General features: G+C 33.4%; 1 protein-coding gene and 1 non-coding gene across 2 annotated transcripts; both read left to right on the top strand.

The window, feature by feature from the left end:
• The first annotated feature begins 288 nt into the window (after positions 1 to 288).
• TRNAA-AGC (transfer RNA alanine (anticodon AGC)) lies at positions 289 to 361 on the top strand. Its single transcript has one exon. It is a non-coding gene; the product is annotated as a tRNA-Ala (tRNA).
• A 3,978-nt stretch (positions 362 to 4,339) lies between these two features.
• Positions 4,340 to 12,756, top strand: LOC118028692 (probable xyloglucan endotransglucosylase/hydrolase protein 30). Its single transcript, XM_035032381.2, has 4 exons — positions 4,340 to 4,673; positions 4,787 to 4,887; positions 5,686 to 5,894; positions 12,098 to 12,756. The coding sequence occupies exons 1-4, from the start codon at positions 4,472 to 4,474 to the stop codon at positions 12,630 to 12,632; spliced, it is 1,047 nt and encodes a 348-aa protein (XP_034888272.1). The 5' UTR covers positions 4,340 to 4,471; the 3' UTR covers positions 12,633 to 12,756.
• The last annotated feature ends 2,509 nt before the right edge of the window (positions 12,757 to 15,265 follow it).

Raw genomic sequence — 15,265 nt, 5'->3', positions numbered from 1 at the left:
GTTCTCATCCACCTGTGGTCGTAAATGCCACCATCAAACGTATTTCTCTGTCCTTTTGATATTGACACAAATCAGTTTTATGAGAGTTGCATTAAAAGTGAAGAAAGGGTGTTCAAGCAATCATCTCATTTATTTTAATCAACACCGCAACGGTGAGCTCTTCTGACACTGCTATCGTGCCAACAAGGCTTGCATTTCTCTTCGTTGTAAGAATCACTAGTTCTTTTAGTATTGCAAAGAGCACATCACTTTGTATATCAAATTGAGAACAGAAGCAGTCAACGCAAAGGGGATGTAGCTCAGATGGTAGAGCGCTCGCTTAGCATGCGAGAGGTACGGGGATCGATACCCCGCATCTCCACTTTTTCTCCCCTCTAAAAAGAGAAATACGCTAAGGTTATTTTTTCTTTCTCGATAGATAGGTGAAGAGGATTTTGAAAAACTAGTCCTGAATATCCGCAGACCACACATGAAGAAGTTATACCACTCGGTTTTTCTTCGTTACAAGTCAATAATATAGAACATGATAACCATACACCTACACGCATGTTGAGCATTTTGGAAATAATGGTATATTTAAATATATTTTAACTAAAAAAAATTAAGATAATTTTTTTAAAAATATTAAAACAATAATATTTTATATTTATTTTGATAAACTCGAGTTAACTTATCAAATTCGTTATTCAAGTTATAAGATCCTACTAAACCTAAGAAAGAATAAAAAATAAATATTAAACTTAATTATCAATCACCAATTTGCTGAAGGTGAAATTAAAAAAAAATAACTAAGTTAACTTGGGTTTAACCTGGTAAACCTAAGGTTTATGAGATTGAGATAACCTCATGGAAGGTGAATTAATATAAATTATGAAGCTTAATTCTCAATTAAACCATTTTTTAAGGATAAATTTTTTAAAAATAACACAAAAATCACCTAAGTTAACCAACAAAACCTGTAATCTGAGTTATGAGATTTAGATAACCTCGTACAAAAAAAACCTAATCAACTCAATATTGAAGGATAAAATTAAAAAAAAAATCAATTAAAAAAAAATCCAAGTCAACTAGCCTAACCCCGTAACTTAAATCATAATACTGTGATAAGCAAAAAACAAATAAAAAAATTAATTTTTTAATTAATCTAATTTTAAAGAATTTTTAAATTGAAAAAAAAAAAACAAAAAAACAACCTAAGATAAACCAGATTAATTCGACAAACTCAAGTCAAGAAATCAAAATAACACTTTTAAAAGAAAATAAAAAAAATCATGTTATTGCTAATATTTATTTTTTTACGAGAGCATGTTCCACGACAAAAGGGCAGGCCAGTATCTTCTGTTTCTAAAAAGAAAGAAAAGAGCAATAAATTTCTGATAATTTGAATGGTAAATGCATACAGCCAAAACTTGGGCTTGAAATTTGTAAGAAATGTTGATAATTGTGATATTAAAATTGTAGTCTAGCTGATTATGTTGACAGTCATAAAACGCAACATTTTTCAAGTTAATTAGCCATGTCGATTAAGTACTGTGTCGTCGACTAGTCGTATTTTTTTTTTACAAAAGTATTTTTTTAAAATAATCATAGAATACAAGTCAGCTTTTCTCTCTCTATCCTTTGAGCGGTTACTCACAGCATCCTTCATTTCCCGCAAAGCCCTTCAACTTGCGTATCAAAACGGTGAAACCACCCTTTTGACCATTACTGCCTCTAGATTTACTGATGGACGACGAAAGTGCCCTGCACACATCTGATTTGGACATCTTACTAATGATATACATTCTTGACTTTTTATATTCGTTTATCCATTGGCTAATCTCACAATCAAATATTAAATATTGTTTGTTATGTCATCAAGTGGTTGGACCACATCAAAGCTGTTGAAAACAAACCCCCCCTATCATGTTTTGACACGCAAGCATTCGGCAGCGCTATATATATATATATATATATATATATTAAAGCCTAGTTGGTTGTAAATTATTGAGATGGATGGAACATCTAGCGAGTATGATGCATACGTGTCTTCATGCATAGTAATCCAAATTAATATCTAATTGAGATGTCTTTATTAAGTAATAAAGCATAATTTAATATAGTAGAAATATTATTTTTTTTCCTAAAATATTCCCTTTCAATGTATACGAGCTGCCAAAATGCATGTGTAACCACTCGCCAATGTTCCAGTTGGTAACAACAGCAACAATTATAGTGTTTTTCTTTATCTTCTCCCTGCCTAATCTGATACAAATGAAGATCACAATTTTATGAATTTCATATATATATATATATATATATATAAGTTTTGTATATATGTATGAACAAAACAAAAGGGTGTGACTAAATTATATTATCATACCTACTCTTATAAAATGCTATTCAATAAAATAGTGTTTTGTGTTTTTTAATTTTTTAGGACATGAGTTTTCACTATAGTGCAAAGACACAAATTAATAAATATCGCTACAATAAAATTATCGTTTTGCCCTTTATCATTTGATTTTTAAAACTTTGTCTGAGGATAAAATAGCCTAATTTTATAACAAATATAAATCTTAATTGGTTTCTTGAGATTCTAAGTAAAAGAGTAGTTATATATTAAGGAAGATATAATCAATATATTCATCATATCTAAGATAAGTTGTATTGTTATTTGTTTTCAAATGAAATATGTTCGTTATGCTTCGGGTTTACCCAAACCTACTATTTTTATTTTAAAATTAAACTAAATAGTAGTTTTAGATTTGGGTCTAGAAATGACATCATCTCCACATTAAAAAAGAACATGTATTGGACCTGATATACATATGTAGTTGCCAATTTAAATATCTGATAATCAATATTCAAATATAGGAGTCAAGAATGAGTCTTTCATAGTGGGTTGAGCTATCAAAATAAATAACATTTTACACACCATTACAAACATAATCATGCATGCATAAAATTTCCAAACTGAGCTTGCAACGTTCAAGAAAGATATTCCAAACACAAGCAAATCACATAAACAACATAAACATGTATTCACCAATTCAAATATTCAATAATCAACAATCAAGGATAGGAATCAAGAATGGATCCTCTATCATGGGTTGATTTCTTAAAATAAATCATAATAATTGATACACACATGTATTTGTCAATTCAAATATTCAATTGTCATCATCCAAGAATGAGAGTCGGGAGCGAATCCTTTAATTTGGGTTGAGTCGGGTTTTCGAAATAAATAACATCTTATACAATAACTTAATGGCAATACTTCAAATTTCTAAACCAAGACCAAACTATTATGCCTTGTATATTCAACGCCACAACAATAAATCCCTGACGATCTTATACTCTCGAGATTACCATGCAATGATGCGGACCGCCTCAAATATCCATCACAATTTCTAAGAGTAACAAGTAAAAAAATTCAATGCATGATATAATTAAAATTACTTGAAAAAAATTACTAGGGGTTCAAAAACAAATTTAGAGATCCGAAAATGGAAAAAAATTGTTGGAATCTAACTAGGTTACTAGTGATGTGTGGATCTATGCACTGCCACATGAAAGTTGTTTTAAGATGCAAGATGCATATGGCTCACACGTCGATACTACTTTTTTTTTTTTAGGGATTCTTAAACTAAAAAGATTAAAATTTATTAATCTTAATATTTTATTTCCTAAATCAAATAGAAAAAAAAATAAAAACATAATAAAAAAATATTTTTACATATTAAATAAAAAATAATAATAACTAATTTTCCCCTAAAAAATTATCATATAACTTAGAATCCACAACTACAATCATTAAAGAGGGTTTGACAATGAATTTCAACCTGATTTTTTTTTAAAATTAAAAAAAAAATTGCTTCAATTTTTTTATTTTTTATTTTTAGGTCATTTTGATAATAATAACTAATTTTCCCCTAAAAAATCATCATTTAACTTAGAATCCACAACCATAATCATTATTAGTTAAGAAGGTGTTTGAGAATGAGTTTCAACATGATTTTCATCAAAATATGATTTTTTTTTGTTTTAAATAATAAATTTTTTTTTATTTTGGTGTGTTGATATCAAAAATAAATTTTAAAAAATAAAAAAATATATATTTTAATATTAAAAAAAATCTTTAAAAATAACTGTTCGCGCACTTTGAAATATCTAAAACCAACAAAGACATTGGCCTGAAAAAACAGCTACAAATTGCAGATACCGCCACCACCTCATATCTCACTGTACAGTGGATATAACGTAAAATTGAGACTTTAAAAGGGCATTGTTGTACATAAACTCAATTCGAAAACGACCGCAGGCTAATTTAACCCTTATTAAGACCAGTCTCTCCCCCTCCCATATTCCTTCTCCTTCTCGTCCCAATTCATGTTCTTCGTACATATAAAAACTTGCAGAGAAAGCAAAGAAGGATTAGGGAGTGAGACAAGCAAGAAATACTAAGAGAAAATTAGGTTAAAAGATAAAAATGGATTGCTTATGTTGTTGGTCTGTCTCGAAACCTTTGTATCTCCTCCTCTTCTCTTACTTCTTTTCTTGCACTGCCAAAGCAGCTTTCAATCTCTCCACCATCTCCTTTGATGAAGGTTACAGCCCTCTCTTTGGCGATGGCAATCTTGTTCGCTCGCCTGACGGTAGAAGCGCCCGCCTCCTCCTTGATCGCTTCACAGGTATTCATATCTACATGTATTTAATTTTTGAAAATCTGCATGTATGCTTTTACTGGTATTTTGCATATAATTATATATACCGTTGATCGATCGTTGATTTTTGGGAATTTCAGGTGCGGGTTTTATTTCATCCAGGATGTATAAATATGGATTCTTTAGTGCGAATATCAAGTTACCAGGCTATTACACGGCCGGTCTCTGTGTTGCCTTTTATGTGAGTGACAAGCAATAATCATATATTCCTTTCGAGAAACAAGAAAATTGTTCTCCGTTTTTATTTATTATTATTATTATTATTATTATTTATTATTATTATTATTATTATTATTATTATTATTTTATTTTATGTATTGCCTTGTCTTTTCAAAGGTAAGCTTTTTGGCTTGACAAGGAATTTGAGTTTATTCTGGCTTTGTATGGAGGAAAAGTTCAACTCTAATTTGAATTTGCTCACCATGCTTCTTTTCGGCAATTAATTGATCTCTTAAGGCTCCATTTATGATCACTTATCTTTCCTCGTTAGTTTTTTGGAAGATTTAATTCTTGCTTTGTTATTTTAAACTTTCCACGAGGAATTTAGTTGTTTTGGACCCACATATTGATTAATAATCCCTAGTTTCATCTTCGTTATAAAAATTTCCCATACAAACATTTGAATTCGGTTATGCATATATGGTTTTCTTTTTTCTAGTTCCTCTATGCTTTCACAATTACCTATTGTAAATTTAGATATTGCACCATGTTTTTTTTTTTTAAAATTTAGATTTTTTAAAAAATTATTATGTTTTTATGTTTTTGAATTGTTTTAATATATTGATATTAAAAATAAAATAAAATAAAATAAATAAAATATTATTTTAATATATTTTAAATGATAAATAGTTTGAAAAGCAATTGCTCCTGAATCAAGTAATACTTTTTATTATAAATTTAACGTCAAGCTAATAAATACAGAATTATAATTATCATGGTCAATATATTATCGATGATGTTATTTTGAACGCGTACGCAGACATCGAACGGGGACGTGTTCAAGAAGACCCATGATGAATTGGACATTGAATTCCTGGGAAACACCAAGGGGGAGCCATGGAGGTTCCAAACAAACTTGTATGGTAATGGAAGCACAAGCCATGGCAGAGAAGAAAGATATCGATTGTGGTTTGACCCCTCCAAAGAGTTCCATAGGTATAGCATTCTATGGACGGCAAAGACCATCATGTGAGTTGTCTTCTAGCTCCCTCGATCTTGCTTTATATCCACTTGCTTTTTGCTTCTTCACATTTTGATTACTTATGGGATATCTTGGACTTTAGACATGGCCTAATTTAAGTTTTTTCTTGTTTGAACTCTGAGAATTGCGTGAGACATGTTAATACTAACTAGTGGACAAACGTGAAGTTAACGAGATGCATTTCTAGATTGCTTGTGAGGCCAGATTGGTTTTGGAGGGACATGCCAATTTGGCCTCAAAAGTTGGCTAATTTATTGTTTTTCATCAACAGTATTGTATCTTCTTAAAACTTCCAATTATCTTCTCTATATTTTGGTAATTTAATTTCGAAAATAAGCTTTTTCATCCTTTCAGTTTCGGCTACATTATTTTTCCTTGGGAATCTTGGTCTCCCAGCTTATTATTCCAAACGGAGATTGTGTCGATTTTTTTGACAGTAAAAGTTGTCAAAATTAATCAGCATTTAAGACTCCGAATTCCCTCGATCTCTTGGATCGAGTAAAAACGAGTAGTGGTTTTGCTTTAGCAACACGTACCTTCTGAAACTGAAAATTCTAGTTTTACTCGGACTGAATTTGCAATTTCTGAAAACGAAGCATAGAATTGTATGTGTAACATGGATTATTTGAAATATATCATTCATTTATCTATCTTTCCCCTCATCCTCAAGTTTATCATCTTCCAACTCTCTAAATTCCATCTTAAATTTAAAAGATATTCCTCCTCGTTTACTCTGCCATTTCCATCCAAGCTATACTTTGTTCTTTAACCTACAAGCCTCCACATCGAAAACGATCGGCATCAAAAAGATTTTCTTTATTTATTTTGGAAACTCAATTACCATGCATCCAACAAAATAAAAATAGCATTGCCGCTAGCGACTTGATCGTGAAAAAGAAAAACCCAGATTCCACATGCCTCTATTAATAACAAGATCAGTCGATAAGCCAAAATTAAAGTTGTCTTGAGATTGAAAAGCAAGCTAACAAAATCGACTGGAAAAGCTGACCATCTTTCCATTCTCCACTAGTAAATCATGTTATATATATATATATTAGAGCAGTTTCCTTCAAATCATCATAGTAATAGGTTATGGGTATTTTATTGTGAGTATAGAGGAAGAAATCTTAAAGATCAAATGTGTTTTCTTTTGGATATAAACAATACAAAATATGAAATTAACTAAGTTAAAATATATTTTTAGTTATTTAGTTAAAAACTTAGTAATGCAGCTTAATGGAATTATAGAGAATGATAATATTGTATTCTGTATATTATTCTTCAATGTAAAGAAGCACGGCATATATGTACACAGTTTACATAGAATCAGATCCACTATTCTAGGCGATACTCTAGGAGCTTTTACAGGATTAACGTTGGTAAATCTTTATCCCATTGATTACAGTATATCTCCTAATCACTTGGGATTCTTTCCTTCAATACTCCCTCTCAAGTTGGAGTGTATGTTGATAACTCCTAACTTGCCCAGTAATGTGGAGAACTGGTTTGAACTTAGAGGCTTAGTGAATATGTCTGTTGGTTGCTCTTTGGTTCGTATGTGCTCCGGTTTAACCAATCCTTTCTGCACCTTTTCTCGCACCACATGACAGTCTATTTCTATATGCTTGGTTCGTTCATGAAATACAGGATTTGAGGCTATGTGTATTGCAGCCTTATTGTCACAGAACAATTTAGCTGGCATCTCATGCTTAACATTCAAGTCCCTCAAAATGTATTGCAGCCATGTTATTTCACAGCATGTAGTAGCCATGGAACGATACTCAGCTTCTGCACTCGAACGTGATACTGTACTTTGTTTCTTTGTTTTCCATGAAATGGGAGCATGTCCAAGGAAAATACAGTAGCCAGTTGTTGACCTTCTAGTGTCCTTGCAACGTGCCCAGTCTGCATCACAGTATGCCCTTAACTCCAATGACCCTTTGGAAGGTAAGAGAATCCCCTGACCAGGTGCTTGCTTGATGTACCTCAATACCTTGTGCGCTGCTTCTAAGTGAGGCTGCCTGGGTTTGTCCATGAACTGGCTAAGTGTATGGACTGCATATGCAAGGTCTGGCCGTGTGATGGTTAGATAAATGAGACGTCCAACTAGTCTTCGATATTGGGAGGCGTCTTCCAGTAGGTCTCCATCTCCTTGTGTAAGTGTCACATTTTGCTCAGCTGGAAACCGTGAAGGTTTGGCACCGAGGAACCCTGTATCTTCAAGGATTTCCAATGCATATTTCCTTTGACACAAGGAAATCCCGTGCTTGGATCTTGCTACTTCTATTCCAAGGAAGTATTTTAATTGTCCCATATCCTTCAGTTTGAAGTGACTTGAGAGAAAGCACTTGGTCTTTGTAATGTCTTCTAAATTGTTCCCTGCTAAAATAACATCATCGACATAAATCAACAAAGCTGTGAAGATACCTTGATGGTTTCGGACGAACAAGGAATAGTCGGACCATGATTGCTTGAAGCCGACTGATTTGAGGGCTGAGGAGAGTTTCAAAAACCATTGCCTTGAGGCTTGCTTCAGGCCATACAAGGATTTGTGTAACTTACAAACCCGATTCTCCCCTTTTCGTCCGAATCCAGGAGGAAGCTGCATGTAAACGTCTTCATAGAGATCTCCATTGAGAAACGCATTATTTACATCCAATTGATGAAGGTGCCAATTCTGCATGGCTGCAAGACTGAGCAAGACGCGAACTGTTGTGAGCTTAGCAACCGGCGCAAATGTTTCCCTATAATCAATCCCTTCAACTTGATTGTAACCCTTGGCCACTAACCTGGCCTTGTAGCGCTCAACTGTGCCATCGGGATTATACTTGATTTTATAGACCCACTTACAACCAATTGGCCGTTTGTGAGCTGGAGGAGGAACCAAACTCCACGTATTGTTATCATGGAGGGCTTGAACCTCTTGCTGCATAGCTGTTCTCCATTTCGGGTCCTTAACAGCCTGGGAAAATGAGGTAGGCTCTCTTTGTATTGTCATATTAGCAGTGAAGGTTCTGTGAGGAGAAGAAAGATTAACATAAGATATGACATGGGAGAGGCTATGAGCCGTACCTGGAGGGATGACCTTGGTCGAGGAAGCTGACGGGTCGGGACGTGAAGGGAGAGCAGCATCAATATGAAAGCCCTGTAATGCAGTTGGAAGTTTTGTGGCACGAGAGATCCTGCGTGGTCGTGGTGAAGGCAATTGAGGAGGATGTAAAGGTGATGAAATGGAAGTAAAAGATGTGTCAGGTGCGGGAGTAGTTTCAGAAGTAATAGGGGAATTGAGATCTGTGAGAGAAGGGGTCGTTTGATTAAGTGGAGTGGAAATTGGATCTGAGGGTGGAGTAGTATCAGGTGAGTAATGGTCAGCGGAAGATTGGGAATTATGAGGATAAAGTGCAGGAATGGAATTGGGCAAAATTGCAGGAGTGAAAATTGGTAAGTGGGGCAAAGAATGGGAAGCAGAATATGTTTTAAAAGGAAATACATGCTCAAAGAAAATCACATCCCTTGAAACGAGGATTTTCTTTGTTGTTAAGTTATAAACCTTATACCCCTTTTGGCCATATGGGTAGCCAAGAAAAATACATTCTGTGGATCTGGGATCAAATTTGCTAGGACGGGTTGGATGTGTAGAAACAAAACACTGACAGCCAAAAACCTTTAAATGAGAATAACTTGGTTCCTTATGAAAAAGATGGTCAAATGGTGTTTTCCCTTGAAGAATAGGGGTTGGTGTCCTATTAATCAAGTAAGCTGCGGTGAGGATGGCATCACCCCAAAAATGTTTTGGTAGAGTGGCTTGAAAAAGGAGAGCTCTAGCTACATTTAGCAAATGTCGATGTTTGCGCTCAGCCACACCATTTTGTTGTGGGGTGTTGACGCAACTAGTTTGGTGGATAATGCCTTTAGATGAATAAAATTGGGAAATCTTAAATTCTGGGCCATTATCACTCCTTACGACTTTAACATTTTTCCCAAACTGATTTTCAACCAAGTGAATAAAATGAATGAGTAAAGTGCGTGCTTCAGATTTGTGTCTCATCAAATATACCCATGTGTTTCGTGAATGGTCATCAACAATGGTTAGAAAATATTGTGCACCAGAAAAAGATGGGACATGATAACCACCCCAAATATCAATGTGAATTAAATCAAAGCAAGATGCACTACGTGTAGTGCTTAATGAAAAAGGTTGTCTGGTGAGTTTGGCTAAGGGACAGATAGAGCAAGTACTTGAAATACAAGTTTTATTGGCAAGGAATGAAAAGAATGAAGATGCTTTATTTGAAGGGTGACCAAGTCGTTGATGCCACAAATTATCTATGTTGGTGTGTACTGCATTGCATGTTCCTTTCGTTGAGTAATTGAGACAGTAGAGGCCCTCCTTCTCAGTTCCCGTCCCAATCATCTTCCCCGATCGTAGGTCCTGTATGACACAAATTTGTCTGAGAAAGATAGTGATATAGAATGAATCAAAAGCTAGTTTGCTCACAGAAATCAAGTTAAGATAGAAGAGTGGGACGCAAAGGACATTATGAAGAACAAAGTGTGGAGAGAAAGATACTGTGCCGATATGAGTAACATGTGTGGAGGTTCCATCAGGAAGCTTAACCCAACGGTTATAGACTGATTTTAGGGAGGTAAGCAAATTTGGGTTACAGACAATGTGATCACTTGCACCACTGTCTAGTATCCATGTGGTTTCTTTACTATTGTGTGCAAACTGAAATGCTTTACCTGAGAGTTCCTCATAATTTGGAATGTTACCGACTAGATTGGCTGAGGCAGACTTGCCCTGTGTTAAAAGCTGACTGAGAAGTTGATGACACTCTTCTCGTGAGAAAGGGAAATCAGGCAAAACTTCCTTACTATTATTTTGAGGGGCTACATGATTTGCTTTTGATCTTGTTTGTCCACCTTCAGTAGCGTTCTTTTTTCTTCGACAATAATCATAAGTATGTCCCTTTCCATTGCAATATGTGCATTTGAGATGAGCTCTGCAGTTCTTTGTGTTGTGATTATTCATGTTGCATTTTTCACAAAATTTAGCTTCTCCTTCTGTAGAGTGAAAATCACGGGTCACCTTCTTTACTGCAAAAGCAGATGCTTCTGGTGGTGTCGTCGACTTTCCAGTGAAAGCCTCTGCCTGCTTTTCATGGCGTAAGACCATGGCATAGGCTTTGTTCAGGGTTGGAAGCGGATCCATGCCTATTATATTGCTTCGAGTCTGTGCATAGCTGTCATTAAGCCCCATCAGGAACTTCATTGTCTTTTGTGTCTCCAAGAAAACTTTAACCGTGGTGGCTGCCTCACAATTGCAAGGAGGGAATGCACAGAGGGCATCCTTCTCATCCCACAGGCTTTTGAGCTTCGTGAAAAAGGATGTGACTGAGTTTGTATTTTGTTCACAGTCATGAATAGCATTTTCTATATAGAACAATGAAACAGTGTTAGTTTGAGAAAATCTCTCTTTCAGTTCTAGCCATATACCTCTTGCATCTTTGCAATGAATGACACTGCCTGAGATATCTTTCGACATTGCTCCAAGCAGCCAGGTTTTTACAAGGATGTCACAGCGGTCCAATACCATGTCAAAGAACCATCTCAACCCAAAAGCTTAAGCTTTTAGGTGAGGTTCTAGGATATGATTTATATTATTCTCTAACACACCCCCTCAAGTGAAAGCCCTTTGGGCTTGAAACTTGCATAGGCTCACATTACCTTGTGCTTAATTTTTATCAAATAAATAGGGATGGTGAGATTCGAACTCGTGACCACTAGGTCATCAAGGCTCTGATACCATATAGAGAATGATAATATTGTATTCTGTATATTATTCTTCAATGTAAAGAAGCACGGCATATATGTACACAGTTTACATAGAATCAGATCCACTATTCTAGGCGATACTCTAGGAGCTTTTACAGGATTAACGTTGGTAAATCTTTATCCCATTGATTACAGTATATCTCCTAATCACTTGGGATTCTTTCCTTCAATAGGAATAATGTTGACGTAGCAAGTTTGATTTGTAAAAAAATTTCTAATGTATTTTTTTTTACATTCTAAAATTTACACTGACCGCTTTAAGTGAATTGCTGGTTTTAATTTGTACCAAGCAAATGCTATTTTTTTGCTCCTCTTGATCGAAATTAACATGTGACATGTGGTTGTGAATTTTTAGATTCTACATTGACGATGTTCCCATCCGAGAGGTGATTCGCAATGAAGAAATGGGCAGCGAGTTCCCATCGAAGCCAATGTCCTTGTATGCTACGATATGGGATGCGTCGAATTGGGCAACTTCGGGTGGGAAATACAAGGTCAATTATAAGTATGCACCATTTGTCTCCGAATTTAAGGACTTGGCCCTCGAGGGCTGCCCTTCTGACCCCATCGAGGAATTCCCTTCATTTGATTGCCATGAGAGTGATCTTGCTAGGCTCGAGAATGCCGGTTATGCCACGATCACGCGGCGGCAACGTTCGGCAATGCGTCGATTTCGCCAACGTTACATGTATTATTCTTATTGCTATGATGCGTTAAGGTATCCTGTGCCACTACCAGAATGTGTTATAATTCCATCGGAGAAGGAGAGATTCAGGGACACTGGTAGATTGAAATTCGGTGGCAGCCATCAAGGTGGCAAACGCCGTTCAAGGCGCCGAGGCCGAGGCCGAGTTCAAGCTTCTACTTTAGAATATGATCCGTATATGTGATACCAATTCGTTCATTTGTAAACTATTTTGTATGGGGCTTGCATTTTTTGTATTTTAAAAAATATTTGTTCTTATATATAGAGAGAAGGATTGAATAATCTAATTTGGTGATTATATTATTGCAGCTGCATGGCTTGGATTATCTGTTGGTTCATCTTGATTAGCATATGAACTTCTCCATTGAGTACGCTTGATCATTGCCAGAATAATTATTAAGACATTATATATAGTGTAATTGATACTCCTGTATAACAATACCGTCCAACAGTTAGCTAGCCATGATGATCAAAGTCTTGCACCGTACTATTTTCGTGTGTGTATATATATAAAATTCATAGCTATGCTATAAAGGAGATTGTAATTAAATATCAAATGTTTCTCATTTTAATAATCTAATTATCAAGTGCTAACTGAGAAGGGAAAATCATTGTTCCCCTTCTCACAAAAAAACTGTTCATAGAAACAAAAAAAAAATCTTTTTTTTTAATTTTATTATTTAAAATTGAATTTAGAATTGAACTTTATAATTTATCTTGTTTTGCTTTTCTTAAGGTTATTCTAGTTTCATGATATGAATTGCAAGTTTTGCGAGTTAATTCAATTAACTTGAGTTTTTTTGGTTTTTTTTATAATTGATTTTTTTTTCAATCTCATCTTTTAAAATTTGGGTTGATTGAGAATTAAACTTAACAATTTATTCTAGTTTGTTTTCTGTGAGGTTTTTCTCATTTCATGAATCGAGTCAAGGGTTTAACGAGTTAACCTGAGTAGACTCGCATCTTTTTTTTTTTTTGTCTTTTTTATCAAGTTTTTTTTCTTCTAATTCTATTTTTCAATATTGAATTAATTGAGAATTATGTTTCATGATATGTTTTGATTTTTTTTCTATTAGGTTTTCCCGATCTCATGATCCAGGTTTGGTAGGTTAACCTGAATTAACCCGTCTTTTTTTTTTTATCTATTTTTAATTGATTTTTTTTTAATTTTATTTTTTAACATTAGATTGATCGAGAATTGAGTTTCAATATATTTTTTATTTTATTTTTATGAAGTTATCAAAATATTATAACCCGGATAATTGATTAAATGTTAACCTAGATGGACCTATGTCAATCCAATATATTGTCATCTAAATATTAAAATAAAATTATCTTTTTTTTTTTTTTAGTGAAACTATGGTTTTTTAATGAAACCGTGTGTGTGAGCTAAAATTAATCAAAATCGACCGCCATGTTGAGTACAATGCCAGCGTACAAACAAGGTCAAGATCTCATAATGAATATTATTAAACTTGAAAGGGAAGTAAAACCACCTAATGTTAAGTTTCTCTAATTATATGCTGAGTGCAATACCAGCATTCTTTAATTATGATTAAGATCATCATTGGTGAATATTACTGACGAGAAGCTTAAGCCTTAATTCCAATAATAAACCTATCAAATTAAAAAAAAAAAAAATTCCAACATTAAAAACAGTACATTCTTGATGATATTAATTAACAAAAACCTAAAATAGACATTTTTACTATGGATTATATTGTAGCGTATGAGTAAAATCAAATATTGTGGATTGTAATAGTATTTTTTTTTCTTTTAAGCTATTTTTTTTATCCAAATATAATTTTTTTAATTTTTTTTCAATATTGTATTTTTTGGAAATTAAAATTGATGATGATTTATTTTATTTTATTTTTTATTGGGTATCATGGCTTAAAAAAAAAGCTTTGAAAAAAAAAATTAGTTGCTTCCAAAAATTATAAATATGGACACCAAAATTGATAGTGGCAAATATACATGATTTTTTTTTTAAAAAAAAATGTTTAATGCCTTTTAAGAAATTTTTGCCATTTAAAAATTTTCTACTTTACTTTAAAACTTTTATATTTTAGTCTAAAATTTTATTTCTTTTATATTTTAATCTTTGAGTTGTAAGAGAGGAAAGAGAGTCGTTGAAGAACAGTGAAGGAGAGAAAAACATTAGTAGGTGAATTTTCATTAACAAATAACCAAATTTAATGTTAATATGTTTCTCAACGAGATAAATTTTATTATGGTGTTTTTGAACTTTTGTTTTGTTAGAAAAAATAGATAAGGTTTTAGAGAGATTTTTTCTTTGGTTTAATTTTTCTTTTAAAAACTAATTTTGAGGTGTTTTGAGTAGATAAATTAGTTTAGTGGGATTTTAAAAATGTTTATTAGAGACTTTTAAATAAAAATATATTGAAAAATAAATTCTTAAATCTAAAAAATCTCAATCTGATCTTATAACCACCATTCGAAGGGATCGTTTGCTTTATTAATTTTTAAAATGCAAAGGGCAAACAACTTAAGCAAAACAAATTCAAGGCCAGGTTGGCAGAGCCCATCTGTATGGCTAGATGTCTGCTCCTTTTTATGTTTTTTTTTTTTTTTTTCCAACTTTTTTTGGGTTTTTAAGGAAATGCGCTGTAGAGAAAAAAAAAAGTCTTTGCATTATATTTAAATTACTTTTTAATTTTATTCTTAAATAATATTAAAGGTTTTTATAGGAATGTTACCATTTGTTTTCGATTACTGTGTCTAATATACAAAAATAAAAATAAGAAATGAAAGATTGCTCATGAATATTTAATAAAATAAGATTTATTTCCTTTA

Source organism: Populus alba, chromosome 3, assembly GCF_005239225.2.
Source record: "Populus alba chromosome 3, ASM523922v2, whole genome shotgun sequence".
In the NCBI taxonomy this organism is placed as follows: Eukaryota; Viridiplantae; Streptophyta; class Magnoliopsida; order Malpighiales; family Salicaceae; genus Populus; species Populus alba.
Note: the sequence above shows the minus strand (reverse complement) of the source record. Positions and strands in the feature narration are given on the sequence as shown.